The following is a 25,547-nucleotide window of genomic DNA, read 5'->3' as shown; positions in this document are numbered from 1 at the left end:
AATAGTACTCAGCCATAAGAAAGGATGAAATAATGCCGTTTGCAGCAACATGGATGGACCTAGAGATTACCATACTAAATCATGTAAGTCTGAAACAGAACACCATATGGTATCACTTATATGTGGAATCTAAAATATGACATAAATGAACTTATCCAAGAAACAGAAACAGACTCACAGACATAGAGACAGACTTGTGGTTGCCAAGGCGGAGGGGGTGGGGGAGTGACGGATTGGGAGTTTGAGATTAGCAGATGCAAACTACTATATGGATAAACAACAAGGTCCTACTGTAGAGCACAGGGAACTATATTCAATATTTTATAATAAACCATAATGGAAAAGAATATGAAAGAGAATATATATATATGTATAACTGAGTCACGCTGCTGTACAGCAGAAACTAACACAACCTTGTAAATCAACTATACTTCAATAAAATAAATTTTTAAAAAATTAAATTAACAAGGCCACTAGGATGACTTATTTTTAAAGTTTTCCAGGTACAATTTCATTCCTCTAAAACAAATTGATGTAAAAGAGATAGTCTATTAAACTGTTCACCTAAGTCATAAAAACAAAAAATACACCTTAATTTTGAAATAATTTTCTGTACTGCTGTTGCATTAAGTGAAAAACTCATCCTTAAATTCTAAAGCACAGCCTCTCTTCACAGCACTTAGCTTCGTTACTACCAAGAACAGCTTAAAGAGGAATCAGTAGGAGCAAACTAACATTTCAGTGGTAGTAGTCTAATAGGCAACTTTAATTATGTCCTGTACACAGAAAAAAGTACATATTTGACAAAGTAAAGGGTGGGTGTTTTGTTTAACTATGTATCTTGAAGTGAGGAACTTGTTAGAAGCTCAAGTATAAAATAGTAGCATCTGCTGGCAAAACTGCTGTCCAATGGACATTTAAGTAAACAGGCAAATAGAAAACTACCATTATGAGGACATTTAAGATCTGCATAAATAGGAATTGCACCTTCCCCACCACCCTCACTCAAAAAAGGCTCAGAAGAAGAAACAGAGGGGAGATGCCCAAGTTGGGAAAAGGTACCCAATGATTCCTCAGTGACTGATCTACAGATGCTAGTGTCTTACACTGCTTGGTGTGTGACAAGGTGAACCACTGTCTTCCTCTCTTCCTCAAAAGTATTTTCGTCTCACCTACCTGACCATATCTTGGTTGAGAAACTTTTCTCACCAGTGCTTAGGTTGTTTATGGAAATAAACGAAGAGGTTCTGTTGTTGAAATGTTCCCCCGGTTTTAGTTTTGTTAGATGATCTATTCTAAAAAGTGGAGGATAATGTGAAGTTTTGAGCAAAGGAAGTAGTTGGTCAATAAATGTAAATGGCTCAGAAAAAAATGCTGAAATCTATTAATTATTGATAGAAATCAAAAGCGTAGTCATCTACTGCAGCATCTCAAAGGCACGCGCAGCCCTCTCTAACAAACACTTAAGGTACCCCCGGTTTTCAGGGCCACTTGCTTGTTTCGGCCTCTAAGTTTCATGCTATTTAGTTCCTCAGGAATGCTTTTCTCCTTCCTGTTTTTTTCCCAAGTTTAAGTCCATGGCTTTTGTAGGCAAGCCAAAGAGTCAACTGGGAAGAAAGTGTAATTTCAATGACATTTTGATCCTGAGTGCCGACAGAAGAGGAGGATCATTTCCAATTGTCTTGGGATACTGAAAACAAACACATGTGGATTACGTTTAAAGAGCACCAGAAGAGATAATGGCTAAGACTTTCCTGGATTAAGGATCTTTGCAATCCAGGTTGTATCTGTAATTACACTGATGAGAATGGGTATTTCCAGTTCTCTTACTCTTTGGAATAATTCCAAAAATCCTTTGAGTAGGTATGCTATAGAAACTGAACTATGAGTAGACGAAGTAGTTAAGCAAATACACAGGGTTTCACAATAAACTCTAGTATAAAAGTAACAGAAAGCTGTAGTAAAGCAAAAAACATATGTACGTGTGTGTGTAATTATACGAGTGTGTGTGTGTGTATATGTACTTGATATAGGGAAATATAATGGAAAACAGTTGAGGACTTAAAAATTATATTCACGATTGTCATATGACATTTATCTTTTTTATTCCTAGACGTAAGCAATTATAACAAAGCAGGAATAAGCAGCAGCACTGGTCACATCTAAAGCTAGATGTGATCTGGTATCAATAGCCCAGAGTACAGGGAGATCTACTAGACATTTGAGCAACTCTACCCAGAATGCCAGCCAACCACAAACTCCATTCCTGGAATATAAATGTATCCATTCACTCCCTCTCATCAACTTCATTCACTCCCTCTCATCAACTTAACAGTCAGGCTTTCCACAATGCAACTAATTAACATATTCATTGTTCTTTTATGCTTTTGCCTCAGATTTTTACTTCTTTAGGGATCAAGGATATGTGAATAACTCAGCAAACAAATGCTCCTGAAAAAACCATCTCTGTAAAATATAAGTGGAACCAAAAGTGCCAGAATGAGTTTGTTGTTTTTTTTTTACTATTTCAAGGGACCTACAAAAATGCTAAGGAAAACAAATCTATGAACCAGTTTTATTTTATTTTCACTTAACATGATTATATACATTCATGTGTCTAACAAGATCTGCACTGTTACATTAAAAATACAGTACAATAACATTCAACATGAGGTACTTCATATTTATATATTTTTCCTTCATAAATAATGCTGTAAGCTACTGAATTCAAGCACTCTGATGCACAAGTGGCTAGTGTCTTGAATTAGCGAGCTTATTTAAACACCTTAAAAAAAAGACGGTTCAGTGCAACAGTTATGTAGAAATTAGACCATTTACTTAAATACTATATTAAGATATGCTTAAAGAATGTTACATTAGAACTGCTAGCCTAGCTCCCCTTATCCCCAGGATATAAACAATGACAAAGACTGCCAGGTACATTGGGAAAAGCATCTATAGGGCATTGTTCAATAAAGTTGCATTTATACACTACAGTTGCCCGCCTTGTCAGAACAATGGTTTCTAGTTTTAAAAGCTACAAAATTTGAGATTACCAAAGAAAATAAAGCAAGCACATTAGCCTTAATTCCATGTCACTGAAAATGCAGAAGGGAGAATAGGATTTAAAAGATAAAATTTTCTTGTTTTAAATACAACTTTCAAATTTAACCCACAGATCTTGGCACCAGCCAATCAGATGATGGATGGGTTTTGGTTTTTTTCTTTTTCAGGTGATAGCAATTAATATAAAATTAAGTTCTTCCACACCTAGTGTACAGGATCTCACGTGGCTCTCACCCAGCGGTTCCCCAGCCTCTGGAGGGCAGCTACTAACAGGAGCACTGACCATGGGTGTTACTGAATGAACAATCTTCACTCTAAGGTTATCACACCCATCGCCAACAACCTGATATGATGAAATTAGTGCTAAATAAAGTTTCTTCTCCTCTGGCTTAAAAATTAGTGCCTTCCAATTAGGTATATAGTCTACCAATTTGCAAGGTAACTATGAGTTACCGAAATGTTTAACCATAATTTATAAATAAAACCCTTTGTAGAAGTATTTTTTAAATTGAAAACGTACCTTTATTTCATAGTTTGCCAAAACTACTGTCATCTTGCTAATGAGAAATAATTGTTAGATAATTTTGGAAAGTTGTCCTGGGAATACTCATCTATAATCACCGTAATAGCTTTTGATCATCTACGCTAACAGACATAGGTAATGGTAAAGGTGATTAAAACATTTCCCATAATCCAGTGTTCTCCTCCATCGGGGAAGCCAGCCGAAGCGACAAGCCCATGTCTACAGGGGGAGAAGTGGCCCAGAAGCACAGGCAGTCACCCACTGGGGCCCGGCTGGGGCCAGCAGGGGGACCATTTCTGTCCCAGCCCTCACTGACCAGGCAGGGAGGAGACAGTTCCTGAGCTGGCACGCACCTGAACGCGCACGGGCACCCACGCACACACCCACCCCAGGACTAACCCCTGCTCCAGAGCCAGCTTCGGGCTCACAGAGCAGAAGAAGGAGGCGGCCAGTGACCACACTCTGGGTGGCGGGGAAGCCATCTCAGGATCACGCTGGGCAGAAAAGCTGCCCAGAAACACATGGATACTTCAACTGGGAGTGGACACAGTGGACACCACCAGGGTCACAGGCACTAAGCCAGCACAAGCCTTCGCTGAAGGAGAATGTTTTGATGAGCTTTTCCCTCCTTTTTCACATTATCCGTGGACAAATAAGAGAGCTGGATGTGATGCTGAGGCAGTGAATATTAGGTATCACCAAGTCTATCGCTCTAGACCATTTTCTAAAAACCCTGCAGGCATATATTGGCACTTTAAGATGGCCAGAGGCCAGATTCTAGCAGTCCAGGAACAGGACAGAATTATAATTAACTAAGAAGATACAATGTGGTCAAAGTAGATCCGGTGAAATACATTACAGATTAAGAAAAAAAAAAAATCAATGAATAAAATATCTCATTACATTAACATGTGGTGCTACAAAACTAATTGTTATTCCATTCATCTAAAGAATTGTTTGGTCCTCTTTTCATGGGAAAAAGGGAATAGGAATTCTATACAGTACAACTTTTGAAAACCAGCAAATGGCAGGGATCAGAAGCTAAGCAGGGAAAAGGGTCTGACTTTTTCAAACTCTGTATTATAATTTGCCATCCATTAAACTATCTGTCGTATGGGACTTTTTTAGGCTTCCTTTTAAAACCATTTTAGTTTAAATTAATAGGCCTGCAACTTTTTCCTAATGACAATAAAATTTTATAATTTAGTTACTTCTAAAAGAAGTCTCTGTACTGCAATATTCTGTCTTCTAAACTAAAAGAATATAAATCTGTCTGTAGCAAAAGTCATGACCTAAAACTTCCAATTTCTTACTTTACATTGACACTTTGCAGTTTAAAACTTAACAATCTTATGAATTTAGGATTTAAGAAAAAGCAATGCCCAAAAGTAAAATATTTAAAAGGAAATAAAATAAGAAGGTAAAGTGACTACTGTCTACTTTCTTAATTATTAATTACCAAGCAAAACGTCTTTCAAAATTGTACACTGAGGTTTATCTGTTTTTTGGGAAGTGAAGGGTTCTGTTTAAAAATAATTCTTGTTATTGTTATTTTAGACTATTTATTCCTATTTAAAATAAAGCCCAAAAGGGAATTTGAGGTGATCTGAAAATTGTCCTAAGAGGGACAAAACTGGGAGGTCAGTGGGGCAGTTGGAAAAGAACTCAAAATCTCCCCAGATGTATAGATCCAACTCTAAGAACCACAAGCCTTGATGAGAACTTGGCTCTTTTACGCATAGAGTTAAAAGCTGAATGCTGCATTTTTGCCTGTACATAATTAAAAGGTTGAAAGAAATCAGAACCTGCCTACAGCTCCGTTCATTACAAACTACCTGCGCTGATTGCATATCTGCAGCTGAGCTAAGCATCAAGCAAGCAGGAGTGTGGTGTGCACCTCAGAGCCTGCACTGCTCCGGGAAGCGTGCTCAAGCGTAGAATATAAGTTCGGGGATCTGACCCCCCTGCACCCCAGTGCCGTTGGTGCTGTCCGACGAGCACTGGAACTGGACAGTGACTTTGCCACACTGAACTTCTGTCATGCCTTCCTGTCCAAAGTAGCTGAGCTCATTGCCGTCCAGGATCACGCTGGCCGTGTAGAAGGTGTCTGGCTCAATCTGCACCGGGTACTCGAACCACACGGGGAAGGTGTTGCTGGAGCCGTCTGAGAAGTACTTGCTCAAGTTCTGCCCCAGGACGACACCCTGCCGCTTGAGTTCGATCTTGGCACTGTACTCGGCTGAGCCGCAGCTGGAGCCGTACAGCCCGAAGCCCGCGATGAACACCCTCTTGTCGACGGCGAACTGGATGCTGTCGCAGCGGCCCCGGTAGCGCCACTGGTTGCTCCGGTAGGCGCACGACTGGAAACGGTGGCAGCGCTGCGGGACGAGGCCCTTGCGGGCTTTGCTCACGAACTGCAGCTCGGGCTTCTTGGCCGCGGTGTACCAAAGGAAGATGTCGTTCGTCTCGTTCAGAGTTAAGACTCCAGACTGTGCAGCACCGTTTGCAAAATCGTCCAGGGCCATGGTCGGGATGCGGATCAAGTAAAGCGCCTTCCCGAGGACCTTGCGCTTGTTTTCAATGCTCAAAGCCAGATCTTGTCGCTGGCATTCCACTTCAGCCCAGTTGAGAGCTGCCTCGAAAACCACAATTTCTTTGGCATTCAGAGTTTCCCTGCGGAGGATACTTTCTAGTGTCTGGAAGTCAATATCACAGAACCCCTCAGACTTGAGAGCGAGCTCGGCCTGGGCGTCGATCACCTCCCAGCACCGCTGGGTCAGGTCCGGTTCCTCAAACAGGCAGCTCTGGGACAGGAGGACACAGGCGTTCTTGGCGCTCAGGCTGGTCTCCAGGAAATTGACGCAGGCCCGGGCGAGGTGAGGGACGATGTACTTTTTGGCAGCATAAAGAGTGGCCAAGACTGTGTCAGCAGCCAAGTCAATTTCATCACAATAGATGTATCTGCAAGAAACAGCGCTGCATGTAAACGGAATTTTCACAAAAATGAGCGTGTCCAGTGAGAAAAGATGTAACTACTTTCAAGTTAGTTCCAAGAAAATCTTATGTAACAGTTATTACAAACATGATTAGACATTAAAACAACATCTGAAATACATTCATAAGTTATTAATATTTCAACTTAGTAGAAAGTTTGTATAATTAAAGACATTAACTTCATGTAACCATTCTAGCCTCTATTTTAAAGCTACAAAATATAGAAGATACTAGAACATTCAAGAAAGGGCTGAAATCAAAAATAGTGAATATGAGGAAAAAATATAGCAAAATTCTATTATATATACTATACTATATTTAGTTAAAAATAACCCCTATATGTTTTAGGAGAAATATATGTATGTAGACTTACTTAAAAATTTTTCTGCAAATTCAGATGGAAACAAGTATCTTTAATATCAATACTGTAATGTTAGCAATGATTGCATCTTGACGCTTTTATATAAGAATGACTTGGATTTTCCTTAAACACAAAACAAAACCTGATCTTAAGATATTTTTCAAGTAGTTCCAAGTTCAATAGATTTTTAAATATGGGCTCCAATGCTATCTTCCGGTTAACTTTACATAGAATCCAACGCAGGCTTTGTATCTGGCTTTTTTTTTAAACTCTAAATTCTTTCTTCTCCCCCACACATTCCTTCCACCTTCAGAATTAAAGAATACATTATTTCCAGATACACTTAATTAAAAAACAAATTTAAGAAAGTCTAAGTATGCACTATTTGTGTGCTTCTGTGAAGTGTCCCCATTTCAGGAGATAAGACACTTCTTATTGTTTTGGGGGACAGTGTCAGTCTCCCAAGATGCTATGTAAAGATAGAAATCATCTGCTTCTTTTAGATGCTGTGGCTGACTAAGAGATAGTAATAACTGCACATGAGTAAAAAATACATACTAATAACATAATTAAAAAATGTTTCTAGCTACTTGCTGTGACATTTTCCTTACTGAAACACATATAACAGGAAATAAGCAATAGCTTCTGTAACAAAGTACAAAAATATAAGGATGGCAATGAGAAAAATGACCACAATCATGAATGGAACCTGAATTTTTTCTCCCAGGAAGCCCTTACTCTTTTCTGATAGACTAAGCCAGCCACTGGCAAGATGGCAAGACTGCTCGACTAAATACCTGCAGCACCAGGACCATGGGGAGGATTCTGCAGCACGGTCAGCACTTTGTAGCTCTTACCCTAGAACTGGCAAATGAGCAGTCTTCCCTTTTTCTTGACAGCCCCCTTTCCAGTAGTACTGGCTACTCACCCACAATGCAGGGGTGAGAAAAACCTGGCCTCCACTATCCCAGGCAACTACACTGTGCTGATCAAGCCCAGCATGACAGTAAATGGCACCTGCTACATTTCTGATTCTTACCACTTTACGTGGACTGCTCATATAATTTTAAAAACCTGTATCAAGATATATTCTAGGCAACACATTTATAAGAAAAGATGCCTGTCAAATGATGAATCAAATGGCTTAGGTGAAACGGAATTTTGTGACTCGTACTCGGGTTTCCTAACTATGTACATATATCTGCGGCAACACAACAGTCTACTTGACTACAGTGATGACAAAATGCCGAACTAGTGTCAGCATTCTCCTCTGCAACAGAAATAATGTCAAATATACAAAGCTAACTTCACTGGGGAAAAAAACAAAACACAAAAATCGCTACAGGTAAAACTGAGTTCTGTATGTATATCTCTAAAACATTACCAAGGTCACAAAGTGTCTGTTCGTTAAAAGTAGCGGATTAGTTTATGTTTTGGTACTTCACGTGCTCACTTGCCTTTAATTTCCCTATCTCCCACTATGAAAGTTCTAGAGAGCAACAAATGGATTTCAAAACTATACTACACATAAAGAATTAAACACTTTAAAGTTCTGGAACTAACTATAATACTTATTTTTCAGTAGGCAGAAGACAATATATATCAGCATTTTAAATGTTTGTGGGATTACTGTCCAACTTGTTGAGCCAATGAGTAATTTTTTTCAACAAACATTGTAATTTATTCCAGTGACTCAAAATCCCCACAGCAGCAGGTAACCTTGAACTCTGGTACACTTTGGTGTGCTAGAATAAGAATCAAGAAAAATCACCTAAACATTACTTAGAATAATCGCTGGACCCTAACCACACAGTAGACTATCTCACTGTCCAGCACCAACACAGGTCACAGAAGTGGATTCTAGTTATCTGGTCAACATTTACTGGATTCTGCAAAAGACCCAGGAGAGAGAAAACTATTTTTTAAATAAATTTATATCTTATAACTTTACATTTCTGTATGACCAATTTAAGTTTTTCTGAACATATCCATATACATCTATAGAAAATTATTCATCTTTCAAAAATTTCTCCTCTACTACAAAATGCAAATGTCTCTTATCCTTGAGAAACAGCATCTGACTTCATGTGACAGCATGTGTACGTATGTGTGCATCAAGATCAGACAATTTCAACAGATAATAAGTTTTATAATTGCTGATAGGAGACAATAACTCCTAGAAAACTTAAAAACCTCCTAACTGGTAGTATTTAAATAATGTATATAATTTCTGGAATTGTGAAGCAAAAATATAATTTATGTCTTTTTAAAGACTTCTTCACACACAATACTTTCAGAGAGAACATGCTCTATTAGATAACACACCAGAAAGTTCTTTTGCTTTAATTATAAGTCATTAAAAATGAAATCACTATACGTGCCACTTGCCCCCAAATTCCATGTCAAGGTGTGATTGTAAACGCCTGCTTCATTCCACATGCTCCCCATGAAAGGTGCACAGGAGTTTTCATCAAAAACACTTACAAGGTAAGCAGCACCCACTTTCTTCATCAGTCTCTCTTTTCTATTACCTGGAAGTTATACTTAACTGTGAAGCCATAAGAGCACAAAAACAGCATAAACAAACTCTTTCCAAACATACGCAAGATGCTTACTTCAGCATAGCGAGAAAAGCAGCAGGGTCGACATCTGGTATACGGATTTCATCTTTGTCCTCGGCAAGTTCTCCGTAAAACATTGCATGGAAAACAGAGCTCCCAACAGCTAAAACATACTGTGGAGAAAGGGAAATCTTATTTCATGCACTAAATTGAAAACATTTTCAGCACATCAATCCAGAAAAACAACTCTAAGCAATCAGCTTTAGTGGACACAGAGCACCTAACACCTGCTCTACTGACAAAGCCAAGGTACAGTGGATCTGGCCATGAAAGCAAAAGACAGAAGTTCACGCAAACCAGTCTCTATGCTGCTAATTATCAAGGCTTTAAAAGACTGATGCTCAAGTTCCCTCATTATAAAATAAATAAAATAAAAGCTTATCTAACAGATTTCTCGGAGAAGGGTAAACATATGACTTTCCTAACCTATCACAACAACTTCCCATGACTGTAGAGTTAAGAGGGCATGTTTTTGTGTGAGACATAAAGCAGGGTAAAAGGAAACAAAGAAAAAAAATTAAGCGTGGCCAAGGCCCTCTGGAGACGCTGCACTTTCTCTGTGATCGGGTGAAACACGCACTGCCTGCCATTGGCAAGCTGCCCACCCCAAGTTCCAGGCTCACGGAGAGGGTCCCTCTTTGTAAATCTCAGTACTAAACGAGTAATGCATCTGTTGCTTACTTTGTGTCCTGGCAACCGCTGAGTCCCACCTGGTGGCCCAACCACAAAATGTACATCTGCCATCAAATCATTATTGAACATCACTGCATTTCTGTAAACAGAGGCAATTCATTAATTCACAGCGTTTTAACACCCCCTCCCCAACATACAAAACCCACAAAAGATTCACAAGCTAAACAACAGTTTAATAACTTCAGGGTAAAGCTACAAATAAAGGTTCCAACTATACAACTGCGTCTGTAATCACTGCAAACACATGGAAGTAACTGAAGTTTTTAAAAAAAAAAAAGTTATCCAAACTTTTCTTTAGACTTAAGGACAAATAAAAGGTTTCTATCTTCTATAACCCACAGACACAACCCTGTCACCTAAATGTTACGGCTTACAAAAACATTTTTATCTAAGAGGAAAACAGCTGTACTATTCTGGAAAAGATACAAGGCAGTTTTCCATTACCAATAAAGCTTCTGGGAAAAGAGGAAACGCAGATTTATGTTAAAATACATTACACGTTGTGCAAAAGCAGAAACTTCAACACAGGAAAACTTTTAAAGTAAATATGCTGGCCCGGCACTTACCTCTCTCTAATGGTGGGATAAAGACCCTGCCAATTTGGGGCCGGAATAAGGTTGTTGTTACTGAGATTCTGCTGGTGGTACTGCTGGACAGTGGTGCTGCTGGAGTTGGCTGGTTTTTTTCGGGGGAATATATCAGCAGCCATCTTCTTCTTCTTTTTAGTCTTCAAGGTAATTATTTCATAACAAACTGGAGGCAACTTGCTGCTGCTGCTGCTGCTACTGCTGCTGCTGCTACTGCTGGGATTTGTTTTCTTCGAGCTTTTCTTGGACCTGTTCTTTACCGTCTCTGGAAGCATCAAGAAGAAGGTGAGACATTTCATGTTCTTTTCCTTGTCATCTACCATGAGTACAGTAGGTCTCTCTTTATAGCCAGATATTCCAAATCGGTGTGAGCATCAAGGAAAAGAGGCTAGCACGAGCTAAGATGAGAGCAGAGACCAGCAAGCTGATATTTTGCTTCTTTTCTCAGCCGGGCAAGGTGACCTTTTTACTATGTTGAATTAGAAACTGGCTTTAAGTTTTATCCAGTACTGGGTCTGTTAAATACATCCCCATCATGATTCCTGTTTCTCTTATTTGCTCATAAAAATAACCCAGTTTCCTAGATCACCTGAAAATGCTACACTGCGCGAAGGTGACAGGCAGAGAGCCGTAGCACTTGTTTTCTGAATTAGGTTAGCAAGATGTGCTGGAGCCGCGTGAGTCTGTTCGGCCGGCTGAAGTTGTGTGGTGAATGGATCGGAGGAGAGTAGGTATTACAGCCCTGCAGATGGAGTCAGACAGCCAGTGCTCGGAGCCAATAGCTGAAGTCACCAGTCATGATTGGACCAAGCAAAACAGTGACACCTATTGTAGTGTGCATAGTTCTGATATTAAAGGAACAGCAGTTGCATTCTCTTGGCTACTATATTATTGTACATTTAAATAAGATAAACAACCTATGAGATATATTTGAAAACAGGAAGAGAAGAGTTTATGTCCACGGATTTTTCTTCAGTAGATGTGCATTTTTATTCCCCCAGTTAAACAAGCAGGGACTGATATCTACTGTTTCTAGTAAAATCTTTATCCCGGCAGCATTCTAGTACTTCAAACAAAATCTTCCATTCTACCAGCTAAAAGGGATTATTAATAGCAAAACCATATTAAACACATTTATTACAGCTTAATGGGAAGGAATGAAATTTTTCTTTTTCCTTTTTTAGTCTCTTTGAATGCAAGTTATAGTCTAGTACAAATAACAGATGAGGTCATGTGTTCATTTTACCCCCCAGTGTTTTCTAGCTCCTATAATGATCTTTGACAGGAGTCCCAGATCACAAAATACTGTTAATTAGACTAAAATGATACCAGTAGGTTTAGCTGCACTGAAACATAAGACACATTCTGGATGTAAAAATAAGATTCAAATGAGACAAATCTGGTAATCAGTGTTTAAAGGCTGTAATTCACTAAAAATATGTGAAATGGGGCCCTGTTCAGGACTTCAAAAAAATTCAACCTAAATGTTATGGTTACATGTAGCCTCATCACAGTTTTAAAGAATGTAATTCACAAATTCTAACACAAAACCAATAATAAGGCTACCCAAAATGATACATGCTGCACAGTTAAGATGCAAACAGGTTCTCTCGGCTTTGAATCAGAACAGTACTAACTACTACATGGTTTTTATAGATGTGAATCCTCCAACGTTTCTAGCTTTGCTGAGTAAGGAAAAACCAAAACACCTGCTGCAGGTTCCACACATGCACATACATTTCTAGGGGGGCCTAATGAGTAGAATGAAGCACTATCACTCCTACTGGCTTGAAGGGCGGCAGCCACGTGCTGCCCCCACCTGATGCACCTTCATGACCACAGCCCTGCTTGCTGCACCACATCCATCGGAATAATGAGTTCCTGAGAGCGAGGGCCCAACAAATGGGAGCTTTGGTTGCTGTTATAACCGACAATCTACTAAAGATAACACAACTAAAATCAGACTTTAAATCCCTGGGACCTGGAATCACTAAACTGAACCAAGGAATATCCTCTTTATTGTCATCATTATTATTCTTAAACCTGTTTACAAAGCCACTGCAGGACAGACTGTGTGCAAAGAGAACCATGGTCTTTAGCACAGGTTGTTCACCCCCATTTCGTACGAACTCTGAAGTGCCATGTATTTACTATAAGTACCGTATTCCCAGTCATAGGGCTAACACACACACACACACTTCCAATTGCCTGCAGACACACTTCACCACACAATGTGTGTGTGTGTGTGTGTGTGTGTGTGTGTGTGTGTGAGAAACAGAGAGAAAGAAACACATGGAGAAAGGCACAAAGAAGAAACAAGTGAGTTCCTATTACAGCTAACTTTTCAGAATATGATTAAAAGCAAAGGATTTCTCTCCTGCTCAAGTGCTACTTAACTTCCTGACCATCACCATCCTAGGAAAGTCCCCAGGACAGGGAGCTCCTTTTGACTGGGATTAATTCCCTGTGTACTTCTAACAAACCTAGTAGCTGGCTCCTTCAGGTCAGAAGTAATCAATTAGAATGGAAGGGAAATGAAGGGTTTTGAGACAGACTTACCAGCAGCTGGAAAGCCAAAACAGACAAAAAGCATTAAAGACAGACACAATAACTTAGAAGTTTTGTGGTTTTTATTCATTTTGCATATAGTTCAACACCCTTTACCAGAAGCCTCCAAAAAACACTGCTCTTATACCACTAAATAAAGGAAAAAGTGCACATAATAGTTTAAGAAAGAAAATTATATAATATATATATATTATATAATAATATAAATTTTAGAAAATGTTCTTTATAAAATTAAGTTTCAGTTATTTAGAAAATTAAGTTTTGTGGAGAAGCTTGGAAATATTTATTAAACTGGAATCACCTAGAACAGTGCTGCAGAGAGGGGCCTTGTCCTTATTCATGGATGTGAGGACCGATGAGCACAGCTGTTTTAAAGACTTTTTTTTTTTTTTTTTTTGCGGTACGCGTGCCCTCACTGTTGTGGCCTCTCCCGTTGCGGAGCACAGGCTCCGAACGCGCAGGCTCAGCGGCCATGGCTCACGGGCCCAGCCGCTCCGCGGCACGTGGGATCCTCCCGGACCGGGGCACGAACCCGTGTGCCCCGCATCGGCAGGCGGACTCCCAACCACTGCGCCACCAGGGAAGCCCTAAAGACATGTTTTTAACTACAAAAAATAATCCAGTTTTTTAAAAAACAAGAAAGATATTTTAATTTTTGTAGCCAATTTGGAAAGGCATGAAAATGTGAATAAAATCAAGACAATGAAAAGCTTACTGAGAGCCACCGTTTCTTCCCACGATAATAAGACAGTTAATATAAGGTCCCTGCTACTGCACGTGTGGTCGAAGGAGCAGCAGCAGCACCTCCTGGGAGCCTGTTAGAACCCATGGCCTCAGCCAGACTCTGCATCAGGATCTGTATTTTAACAAAACTCTCCAAGTAATCTATATTACATTCAAGTTTGAGAAAACCTCATACACATGACTAAGGGAATGTTACAAGGTCTTCCCAATGTTCCGGTATCAACATCTGGAGCCGCGTTTCACATTCAAGTGAATGGACAAATAATTAAAAATAATTTAATTTTGAACCTTCATGTCTTGTTCTGAAATTCTGATCAGCCCCTAAGTGTCAAATTCTATGATTCAGATGTGTAGACAGCCAACTGAGAGGTCCCCAAATATTTTTCAATTTTCAGGAAAAGAAGCTCAAGCCCAAATTATTTTAAAGGGCAGTGACAGAGACAATTAGGGGGAAAAATAAAGGATTAAAAAATGCCAAGTGTGAAACAGATGAACCACCTAATATTTTAAAATAATCTACTTCAAATTCTATTTCAAAAAATTAGCACTGTGGTACAGCACAATTAGCGATCAAATAGTCTAGTTCAGTCCTGGCTCAGCCACTAAAAATTAAAGAGCTGTGTGTGTGTGTGTGTGTTGGGAGGGGGAGGGAGGGAGAGTGTCGGAACACATCATTTAGCCTTTAAAGCGCCTACACAATGAAGAGGTTCATCCAGAATTGATGAGTGTTTCTCAAACTTTACCCTCAATCCACAGTAAGAAATCCATTTTGTATTCAGACCCGGTACTAACACCCACAAACACATATATCTATATACAGATGGAAAGAAGGTCACAAAACAAAACTTATGCTTAGCATGTTATGAAACACTCTAGTATTTTCTGTTTTATTCTTTTCTTTTTAATGTTGGTTTTGATACAGTCCATTGATTTCATGACCACAGTTTATGTAACACTGGTCTAGATTATTTCCAAGGACTTTTAAGGCTTAACATCCTAGGGTTCTTTCCTATCAGGAATTTGGACTAGGGGCCACTAGACAAGGAAGAAGGCAAGGCTGCATCAACTTAATGGAGCCCATGAAACAAACCCCTCAAATCACATGCAAAATTGGGAGTCTGCGTTTATTTTTCTGGAAAGAGAAGCCATATCTGTCTTTCAGAGTAATTCATGATGCAGAACATAATAAAATGTTATGGAAATCGCACATTAATTTGAATAGTCAAAATATTCATTGTATCATTTTATTTTCTGCTTTCATTTCTATAGTCTATCTCATTAAACACAAATTATGGCTTCTTTCCCCCCCTTGAAATTAAATATAAATAGTTAAAATCCCATCTATTGAATCTGTAACCCATAAACATCACCCACCGGGTTGAAGAATAAAGAATACCAGTCTGGTATCTACTGTCAAATTTCACGTCTAAAATTTCTTTCTGGCTAGCATACCACTTGTTCCTACACGTCCTGAATTTTAAAGCTGTTATGAGACATGGTTAATTTGCCCTATTAAAGTAAATAACTAGGTGAAGTCAAGAAGCCCATCAATCTTTTATGAAAGTATTCTCAAAATACAAACATGCTGATCATGCAGTGTATTAGGTGTCGGGCATGCAATGGTGAGCAAGATTGGGAACCAAGCTTAAAAGGTTAGCGAATAGCAGTGGATTTCAGATAATTTTATAACTGCCGGAAAGTTCAATCACCTTTATCTCTTCCCATTCAATTCCTCATAATAATAAAATTATGAACAGAATTAAGCTCACTTAGATCAAATCATCCTCTTCACCACTAGAAGGTTTGCCAGACATCCGGTCTTTATTTGGTATTACAGAATCTTGTTTATTCAGTTTGGGGACTTGAGTAAGGTTTGGAACTAAAAGGGACTATAGATATCATTTAATGCAACTCTGTCCCACAGATAAGGTAACTAGGGGTCCAGAAGATTACGGGATTTGTGAAAAGTCCACAGTTAGGTTGTGGGGCAATGTCCAGACTAGAGCGCAGATTTCCTGACTGCTTGCTTAATTGTGTCTGTTCCACTCGCTCTAGTTTTCACCCACAGTAATTACCCCACAATCTTATGTAATGCTTTATCTTCACATTTCTAATCTACTTCAAAAGAAAAACACACGTCCGAATTTACAGATATGAAAACCATGAACATATATATACTCTGTACCCTGCAGGAAGCAACTGCTAGAAGAATGGGAGGACACTTTCTGGGAAGAAACGGAGAGGAACTGTAACAGGAAGGAACACAGGAGCGCAGCAGCCATGAGGAAGCCACTCAAAACCAGAAGAGGCTCTCCAGTAAAATGAAAATTAGAAAGCCAGCCATTCATGGTTAATACCAACAAATGCGATGTCAACAACTAACAATGCTGGCAACTCTTGTTTAACTTGCTCCAACCTTGCACTCCTTGTCTGGACTTGTATTTGGTTTACTACAAGACACCTAAACAGCTACAGGGTGGACACCTCCAGAACCTAACAGAGGAGAGTAATATAACCTGATAAATTATGACGAAAGAGTGTTTTGGTTTTGCTTATCTTTCTCTTCAGTACTGAGCGAAAGTTATGTTTTGATCTGGGAGGTATAAAACATAAGTGACAAAATGGTGGCAATCCCTAAAGATAGCAACAGTTGCTGGAAAACAGACTATATGCATGTTAAATTCGGAAACAAATACAGTCAAGCGCTGGCAGCACCGTATAGTGGGAAAAAAAGAGCCAATAACTAGCGAACCTAGGGTTAGTTACTTAGAATCTGTAAACCTCATTCTACTCATCTGCCAAATGGGGTGATTCTACCTAGCTCATCCCTTTCAGGTTTCTCCTGAAGGCAAGATTACATGTTTGTGAAAGCACTTTGATAGAAGTTGAAAACGCTCTGCAAAGGTAAACTTCCACTATTAGTAACAATTGTACCCAAAGCAGGAAATATTTGTGATACAATTTTCCAAAACACAAAAACCCAAAGATTCATCTGGCTCCCTGCCCTCCTAATCTTCCTGGCTTACAGCTACTGACATTTCATCCATCTGCAGGCTTGCTCCAGCCCCACCAAGCAGGCTCCGGTTTGCTGGGGCTCTTGTTCAGATTTTGCAGGTGAGGTTCAATAATCAAGATCTCTGTTGTGCATTGTGATCAGGTCCCACACAATGCCAGGTGTGCACCTGGAACCCACATTCCAGGCTGGGTGTCCACTGGACTTCAAGGCCACCTGTTGGTGGATACCCAGCCGTACCCACCTCCTGAGAGAGCCCAAAGTGGCAATTAGTCCAGAGCCACCCAGCAATGTCTACATTAGCAACTCAATTTGGCCTCTCAACAATGACCCAATTTGAATTCTAGCACCAAGGGTGATGATAACTAAGACAAACACTTGGGCAAGGCATGCCTCTGTGTGGCTGGAGGGATGAGGCTCATGGGCTGTTTCACTAAGTCATTTCCTATTCACCACACAAAGTTCCAGTTAACCTTAAAATTGTACATTAAATTTGGAAAAAATGCCCAAAGGTAGAATGTGACAATTCTTTGAAGGCAGGAACAACGATTCTTTTAAAATTTCATGTAGCAGTTAACATGATATTTGATGATTATAGCTATGTCTATGGGTACCTTGTTTGGACTATCAAACAACTCAGCTAAATGCCGTATCATTCTCTATCATGTGTTAAATGAGGTGATCTTGAGAGGAACATATAAAATATATCATATGAGATACTCTAATGATAGGTATTTAAAAAAATACTATAAATTCTTTCGTAAAGTTTAAGATCCTTTAGTAAACAAGATAATCAATTGCTAATTTCTATATACTCTGAGTGATCTCATGTTAAGTTTCCTTGTGTGTGAAAGTTGTTGACTACACAATATCTCTTATCGTTTCCAATTCTAGATTTCTAGAATTAAAGAATCTGTATAATGTTTGTTAGAAATAATGACTTATTTAATATAATTTTCTTTATATCTTAATATTATGATTATAACCAAAACCCAACTAAAACTCTATGTATGTATATATAGACATGTGCCACATTTAATTGGTTATAAGATTCCTTTCTCCCCCCCACTGCAACATTTTAACATCTCTGAAATTGGGCTGAATCTTACAATTGATGGCATTTTATGAGTATAACTTCAGGCTCCTCCCCTTTCTCACTGGTACATAAAATAAAGGCATACCTTACAATTGATGGCACCTTACAATCAGTGAAGTAAGGTAAAATATATATAATTCAACAGAAAAAAAGGGCTCTCTTCTTTAGGTTGGTTAATTATTCCCCTAACCAGGCAAGATGCCGGCTCAGAATTCTGGCTGAACTACATTAGAATAATTGAGCTTTCATCAACCAGTCATTTGATAAAGTATATAATCACAATTCTCAATTGAGACTGCTACTATGACAACCGATGATATGGTAAAAAGTCTACATGGAAATTCCAAAATGAGAATTTCCATTGCCAGGACTGGTAAGAGTTTCAGCATTAATACAATGTATTTCTCCTAAATTCTCATGGCACACAACTATACATGTACTTAAAACTCCTTAATAGAAGCCTATTAACTGGGTAATATTTGCTAAAGATATTTTATCAATCAATCAATCAAAGATTTATTAACCTACAACAATGTGATACATAGGTTAAACCTGGAGCTAAATGACTCCTTTGAAATTATTAATAATTTTCAAACAAATAGAATCAATATTAAAATATTAGTTTTAAGAGGGAGAAATATTATTATCATATTACAATGATCCCATTATATGTATGACTTTCTCCTAGGTACTTGAAAACAATTTATCCAAAGAAAAGTAAAACCAGGCCTCAGGAGGTCTCTTCTGAGAAGGCCCGAAGGGGGGCTGTTCTGACCCAACAGGGGACATTAAACCTATTGGAAATTCTGGAAAGAAGGACTCTGCCTGACCACAGCTGCGGCTTTTTCCAGGTCGGCTGTTGGCTTTAGTTGACAGAGGAGGAAAATATGTTTTAGTCAAATAAAAAATATTTTTCATAGATATTTTTTACTTTGCCTAGTATATTTTTTTCTGATATTAGGAAGATAATAACCAAACTCATCTCTACACTCAGATCATTAAAATCCAAAGGCCCTCTTCACTTACGTACTTAACCAAAGAATGTCTGGCTTTATTTGATAAAGCCACACTTTTCCAATGAGCACATGGAACAGGAAGAAAAAATCCTGACCACCTTCAAACCAACCTTCACACCATTCTATATCAGTCCTGTTTATTAACAGGGTAGATGTAACAAACCAATTTCCCCAACATCTACAACTTAGTGAAAAAGCTCTGCAAGATAAAACAAGATTCCCAAACATAAGTCACTTCACTGTGCATTTGCCCTCAGTCACTCAGGGGCACTTAGAAATGAGCACTGCTCTCCTCTCCCTCAACATAGTACAGCCCCCCAAAACACTTGAGGGAATGATATACATTATCTTACACTAAAAAATTTTATCACTGTAAAATCAGTAGGATAGTTTTGTTAAAGGCAAGGCGAGAGAAAAACAAAAACCAAAAAGCTTTAATTTCCTATTTTAGCAAAGTCACATAGAAAAGACAAGTTACCAATTTTGTGTTTTGACTATCACCATACACGTATCCACAAGAGCCTTAGTTAATTACTATTTAATGAAACGCCTTCCTTCATTTTTACAATGTATGTGACTAGAATGAAATATAGTTATTTTAAGCAAACAATACAAGATCTAAAAATAAGAGATCTGCTATACTGAGAGAAATTGTGCTACAGGAAAACACAAACACATCTGAAATTACCAGGCATCTTCAAACCCAATTTTTAATATATCCTTTCTAGAGTAGAGACCACCAAATGAAAGTGAAAAAAGCACATACATTTCTAAACTGAGTCACAAAAACATGTTCTAACAAAAAATCCACGTAGAATTAGAAGCCCGTGATGGAGGGTTATTATAGAAACCAGCTTCTGGCAAAAACTCAAAGTAAAATCTGTTTTAAGTCCAAATAAAAAAATATGTTTTACGCTACTTTTAATTAGCTTTAAAGTCTACAATTCCCCATGATTGTTGTGAAGGACACAATATAAAGGCACACTGTACTGTAAACGCTGGCATAACCTTAACTATATCGACACCAAGTAACATTCAGAGACGACCACCATTTGCTGCAGGAAATAATTATTTGGCACCAATAAAGTACCCCTTGTTGCTTCTATCTCTCATGCTGTTCTAACCAGAATAAAAGTTGAGGGGTTTCTATACAGAGTTTCATTGCATGTGTCAGAACTAAGAAAATGAGGTACTTTAAACAAAAATTCAATTCTAATAATATATTTAGCAAGTTTTCTTTTTGTTTGTTTTTTTAATTAAGAGCTACTATAGGTCAGTACAACTGCCCGGAGGTATAGTATAAAATTTAGTTGCTCATAAAATAATGCTCAAGTAAGTTTCATTTAGAAAGTCAAGACTATTTGTGAAAATATGTTCTCAAATTTGGGTTTCCCCAATCTCTGCATCACACGACAATAGGTAGACAGTATTTACATGTGTACCTAAGTAAAATGAGTAGATTAAAAGCATTCGAGTCAAAAATATATCTTCGAAAAGTGGCCACTCAACTATTAGTGCTCCAAATTTTTTAAGTAACACTCAGAGAAGCAACGGTTTTACCACAGTCAAGAACTGCCTAGACTCATACAAGATCCATGGTATTGATGATGACTGGAACCAAACCAATGAAGAGTTGACAGTCTCTGAAAAGGGTGATCAAAATTAAAGGAGTCAGGTCTCTGCATAAGCATTTTACTAGCCAGCTGTAGGGATGCCATGATCCACTGAGAGTTCAGTACAGGAGACCTGGTTGATGTCAGTATTTGTTTAATGTAATACTCTCTCATAAAATTTAAAATATGGCATAAAAAGGAAATGAAAAGGGGTATTTATTAAGTGGCATGTGGCCAAGTTTTTAAAATTAATTAATCCATTTATTTTTGGCTGCGTCAGGTCTTCATTGCTGCACGCGGGCTTTCTCTAGTTGTGGCGAGCGGGGGCTACTCTTCGTTGCAGTGCATGGGCTTCTCATTTTCGTGGCTTCTCTTGTGGTGGAGCACGGGCTCTAGGAGTGCGGCTTTCAGTAGTTGTGGCTCGCGCTCTAGAGCGCAGGCTCAGTAGTTGTGGCACACGGGCTTAGTTGCTCCGAGACATGTGGGATCTTCCCAGGCCAGGGCTCGTACTCGTGTCTCCTGCATTGGCAGGCAGATTCTTAACGACTGTACCACCAGGCGAGTCCCAGCATGTGGCCAAGTCTTAACCAACTACTCTGTGCTGCTCTTCCTAAAGAGGTTACCATGTGAAAGGAGGATGGTCTCACCTGTTGCTTCAGCATGCTAGGAGTGCAGACCAAGCATCTATCTAGGAAAAAAAAGAAGAAATTCTGTCTCATCTTTCTCAGCGAGAGGAAGCCACACAGTTTGCAGTGCATTCTGGATCTCCATGACCTGACTCCAAGCCCTGTGACTTGTACTCCTCATTCACTCACTTTGCAAACAAGACTATTCCTGAACTGAAATGAGCCCGCTGCCTCCCGCCATCCTCCCTGCCCTCTCTTCCTTACAGCCCACCTGTCAGAAGCCTACCCATCCTTCACAATGCAGTCCACAGACACCTCTACAAGGAAGGTTTCCCAGCCTCTCCACGCTGCACTTTCCCACATTTCATCCTGCCTTAGGCAGTCTGACTAGGTGAGTTCTCCAAGGGCCTCACCTCCATGCCTCCCAACAAGAGATAAAAGCACCACACTCACACCTGGCTTACAATCATTCTGTAACAGGAACGATCAAGTCCAGCACTTATAAGTCCATCTAGAACCTTAGATTGCATTGTGGAGTGCAACTGGTCCTGGGCTAACATGGTCTGAAACCAAGGGCTGTCAAGTTTCCAGCTGTCCGAGATGCAGGTTTACACGAGGTACAGTGGTAAAGAACTGAGACATCTGTGAACTGTGTCCTGAGGCTTCCCGAACATGTCTAAGCACAAATGTGGTTTTATAACATTGCATCCATCTAGCATCTAGTCCAACTGAAAATACTAAAGCATGACTTAAAGCAAGTCCCCATAGGTGCTCAGAGCAAGGCTTCGCTTCATTAGAGTCTAAAATTTGATAGATATTCGCATAGTCAGAGAGAAGTATGGGCTAATGAAGAGCAAGACTCAGTTACCCAGGACAAAGCTGCCTTTATCAACTGGTCTCAATTCATGGCCTGGCGTATTTATTTATAGCACCAGTAGAGAATTTTAGTGATTTAATGAACTAGAAAGGATAATAAATCTCAGCAATTCACTTGAAAGGAGGAAAGCAGTCATATGAATAATCTTAAAAAATGGATAATTAAGAAGACTTTTGTATGTGGCTTTGAAACGTGTTTCGTCTGTACTTAACGCTGAATGCAAGAATTTCTACTACATTAGACACACCCAATCTTCAAACAAAGTAATAAAACAGGCCTGTGTGTTCAGGACTGAGTATATGAATAGTCTAGAAACTCACCCCTACCCTGCAAACAAACCACACTGCTAGAGATGGGCAACGTCACATTTCAGATTACTGCAGGGCACAAGCACAAGCAGAAAAATGCACTTCTTAACACGTGTCTGTCTCGGTGAAACACTTTACTAAGAAAAACTGGAGTGTTAAGTAATCACATGTTTTATTTTTCTTCCCCCAAAATAAAGAATTTTCAACTTCGGTCTATATATCATCTTACATTACTGGAGTAAGCATAAATGGAAATGGTCATATCAACAGTGGAGGAGCTGAATACCCTAGCCATGGCTGCAAAGTCTCTTGCTGGGTTGGTGTGTTTATGAAAGGAAACTTACCAGCAGCAATGATTTTTAAAATCATTAGTAGGGTTGATAATGTAAACAAATTGTTAAAATGTAGTGGCTTGAATTGTGTGTTGGCAAAAAATATAGCTTGAATTTCTAAATAACGTATTCAACTGGTTATAAAAGCACATTTTTTGGAAGGTGGGATGAAGTAAACACACTGTTTTGCGCCTGTTGGTTAAAGTGTGTGTCTTACTGTGTTAAGTATTTTAAGCAATTCTGAACTGCACTGGTTCAGAAGGTACTTGAAGTAGATGCAATGGCTGAGGCCCTCTGAAACCTCTCTGTGACATCTGGCAGTGGCGATACATCACCAAAAGCCATCACAGGAGGAGCCATCTGCTCCCAACAGAAAAGGGAGGCTTAAACAGATAAGGACTGGTCCACAGTCAGGCTCTGTGACTCTTGCCTTTTCACAACTGAAGCTGCTGGTTCCTATGCCTGGACAGTCACTCCAGTGGACCCTAAGCAGCCAAAGTGAACAGCACTGAAGGACCTGTCAAGTGGCCTTGCCTTCCCTATGCCTCCCCACCCACACCTGGGGTCGGGGGTGGGGGGCTGGGGGATTTAGGAACAGTGATGAAACAGCTTGTGTGAATAGATCAGCTACTGTGCATTCCTTTGCCATAATCCATATATTATTTCATTGGGGAATCTCTATGAGATGCAGTAGTAAAAACTGTTGATTTTATTAAAATCTCAGCCCTTGAGTATACATTTTCTTAATATTCTATGTGATGAAATGGGAAGTATGCTTAAAGCATTTCTGGTGAAACTGAAATAGAATGGTTGCCTTGAGAAAAAAAATACTTGTGCAAATGTCTGTGTGAGAGCTGAACCAGCCATTTTTTTCATGGAACACCACTGCACTTGAGAAAATATGCAAAGTATGCTTATTCACACTTAGGTATTTAGCAGACATTTTCTCAAAAATGAATGAAATGAGCCTGTCACTTCAAGGAAAAGTGACTATTTATTGCCAATGAAAAAGCAAAAGTTAGAATTTTAGAAATCTTGATTATTGCCACCATGAGCTTGACAGCTTCCCAAGCTATCAAGACTTCTTAAAGACTGTTTCTGATTAACACAGGTGACATCAGGTAAATGTAATTTTTTATATTGTATAATAATACATGTCAACATTTTAAAGATCTGCATAACTCAGTGAACCAATGTTTTCTAATAACAATGCTATTACATTACAGAATCATGCATGTTGGTAAAAGGTCCATTCAAAGTACAAGACAGATCAATGGATTTTAGTATAAAAAGAATACAAAAAGTTCACTGATGGTTTTAGATTCCACATAGCAATCAACCTTTAAGAAATTACCATTCAAGTTTTGCTGAAGTTATCATAGAATATCCACCATTATCTGAAAAGACTATTAAAATACTCCTTCCTTTTCCAGCTATATGTGTGAGGCCAGATTTTCTTCATAAGCTTCAATCAAAACATTTATTTTTTAAACAAGTAAGTGAATATTAAATTTTTTTCTGTTTTCACTTCTATTCCAGTAAATATTAATAGAGATAACCCCTATAAACAAAAGCTCTTTGGGTTTCTTAAAATATTCAAGAGTATAAGAGTCCTGAGGTCAAAAAGTATAGGAACCACTGATGCCTCACCTGGCATCATAAGGAGTTTGGATTTTATTGTAAGTATGATTGTGGTAAGCTACTAAACATTTTCAAAGAAGATCCTTTAAAAAAAAAAACAAAACTGTAAGTGATCAGGGCCAGGTTTTTACACATACCTGCTTTTTGGTTCTACTCTACTAGAAAATAATAATTCTCAGAGCATAATTCTCAACCATTTTTTTGCACATTAGGTAGACAGAATGGAGGACATGAGAAAATGACAATCTCTGACACAAAAAAATTAACAGCAGTTGGGGCTTCCCTGGTGGCACAAGTGGTTACGAATCCACTGGCTAATGCAGGGCCATGCAGGTTCGAGCCCTGGTCCAGGAAGATCCCACGTGCCGTGGAGCAACTAAGCCCGTGTGCCACAACTACTGAGCCTGCGCTCCAGAGCCTGTGCGCCACAACTACTGAGCCCATGTGCCACAACTACTGAAGCCCGTATGCCTAGAGCCCATGCTCTGCAACAGGAGAAGCCACTGCAATGAGAAGCCCGTGCACTGCAATGAAGAGTAGCCCCCGCTCGCTGCAACCAGAGAAAGCCCGCGCACAGCAACAAAGACCCGACACAACCAAAAATAAACAAATTAATTAATTAATTTTAAAAAATACTTAAAAAAAATTAACAGCAGTCAAGGAGCTAATATTGTATTTGTTCTATTACATTGTTTGGCACCTTACCTTTACCCCAACCTCAGAAAATTCAAATACAAGGTACAAGATATATCAATTGACACCTTCTTTGAAGATCTTAAGAGAAAAATTTAAATGAACTTTGAGTAGACAACTGTCTCTAGCTTCATATAAACTAGCAAGAAAGAAGCAAGTTTCTCTCTCTGATAGT

General features: G+C 39.0%; 1 protein-coding gene across 3 annotated transcripts in view; it reads right to left on the bottom strand.

Moving 5' to 3' along the window:
- Window positions 1-2,154: 2,154 nt before the first annotated feature.
- BTBD3 (BTB domain containing 3) overlaps window positions 2,155-25,547 on the bottom strand; it is a 37,344-nt gene continuing 13,951 nt past the window's right edge. The window contains exons 2-5 of one of the 3 annotated variants that reach the window (XM_060031238.1): window positions 10,825-11,762; window positions 10,247-10,337; window positions 9,560-9,678; window positions 2,155-6,550 (exon numbers count right to left, since the gene is read on the bottom strand). In XM_060031238.1, coding sequence (XP_059887221.1) covers window positions 5,518-6,550; window positions 9,560-9,678; window positions 10,247-10,337; window positions 10,825-11,168 — 1,587 coding nt within the window. In that variant the 5' untranslated portion in view covers window positions 11,169-11,762 and the 3' untranslated portion in view covers window positions 2,155-5,517. Of the gene's footprint in view, window positions 6,551-9,559; window positions 9,679-10,246; window positions 10,338-10,824; window positions 11,763-21,542; window positions 21,584-25,547 lie in introns of all 3 variants that reach the window. The other 2 variants (XM_060031240.1, XM_060031239.1) reach the window with 2 other exon arrangements.

Source organism: Delphinus delphis, chromosome 15, assembly GCF_949987515.2.
Source record: "Delphinus delphis chromosome 15, mDelDel1.2, whole genome shotgun sequence".
Taxonomy (NCBI): Eukaryota; Metazoa; Chordata; class Mammalia; order Artiodactyla; family Delphinidae; genus Delphinus; species Delphinus delphis.
The sequence above is the reverse complement of the archived record's forward strand: the minus strand, read 5'-3'. Positions and strand labels throughout refer to the sequence as shown.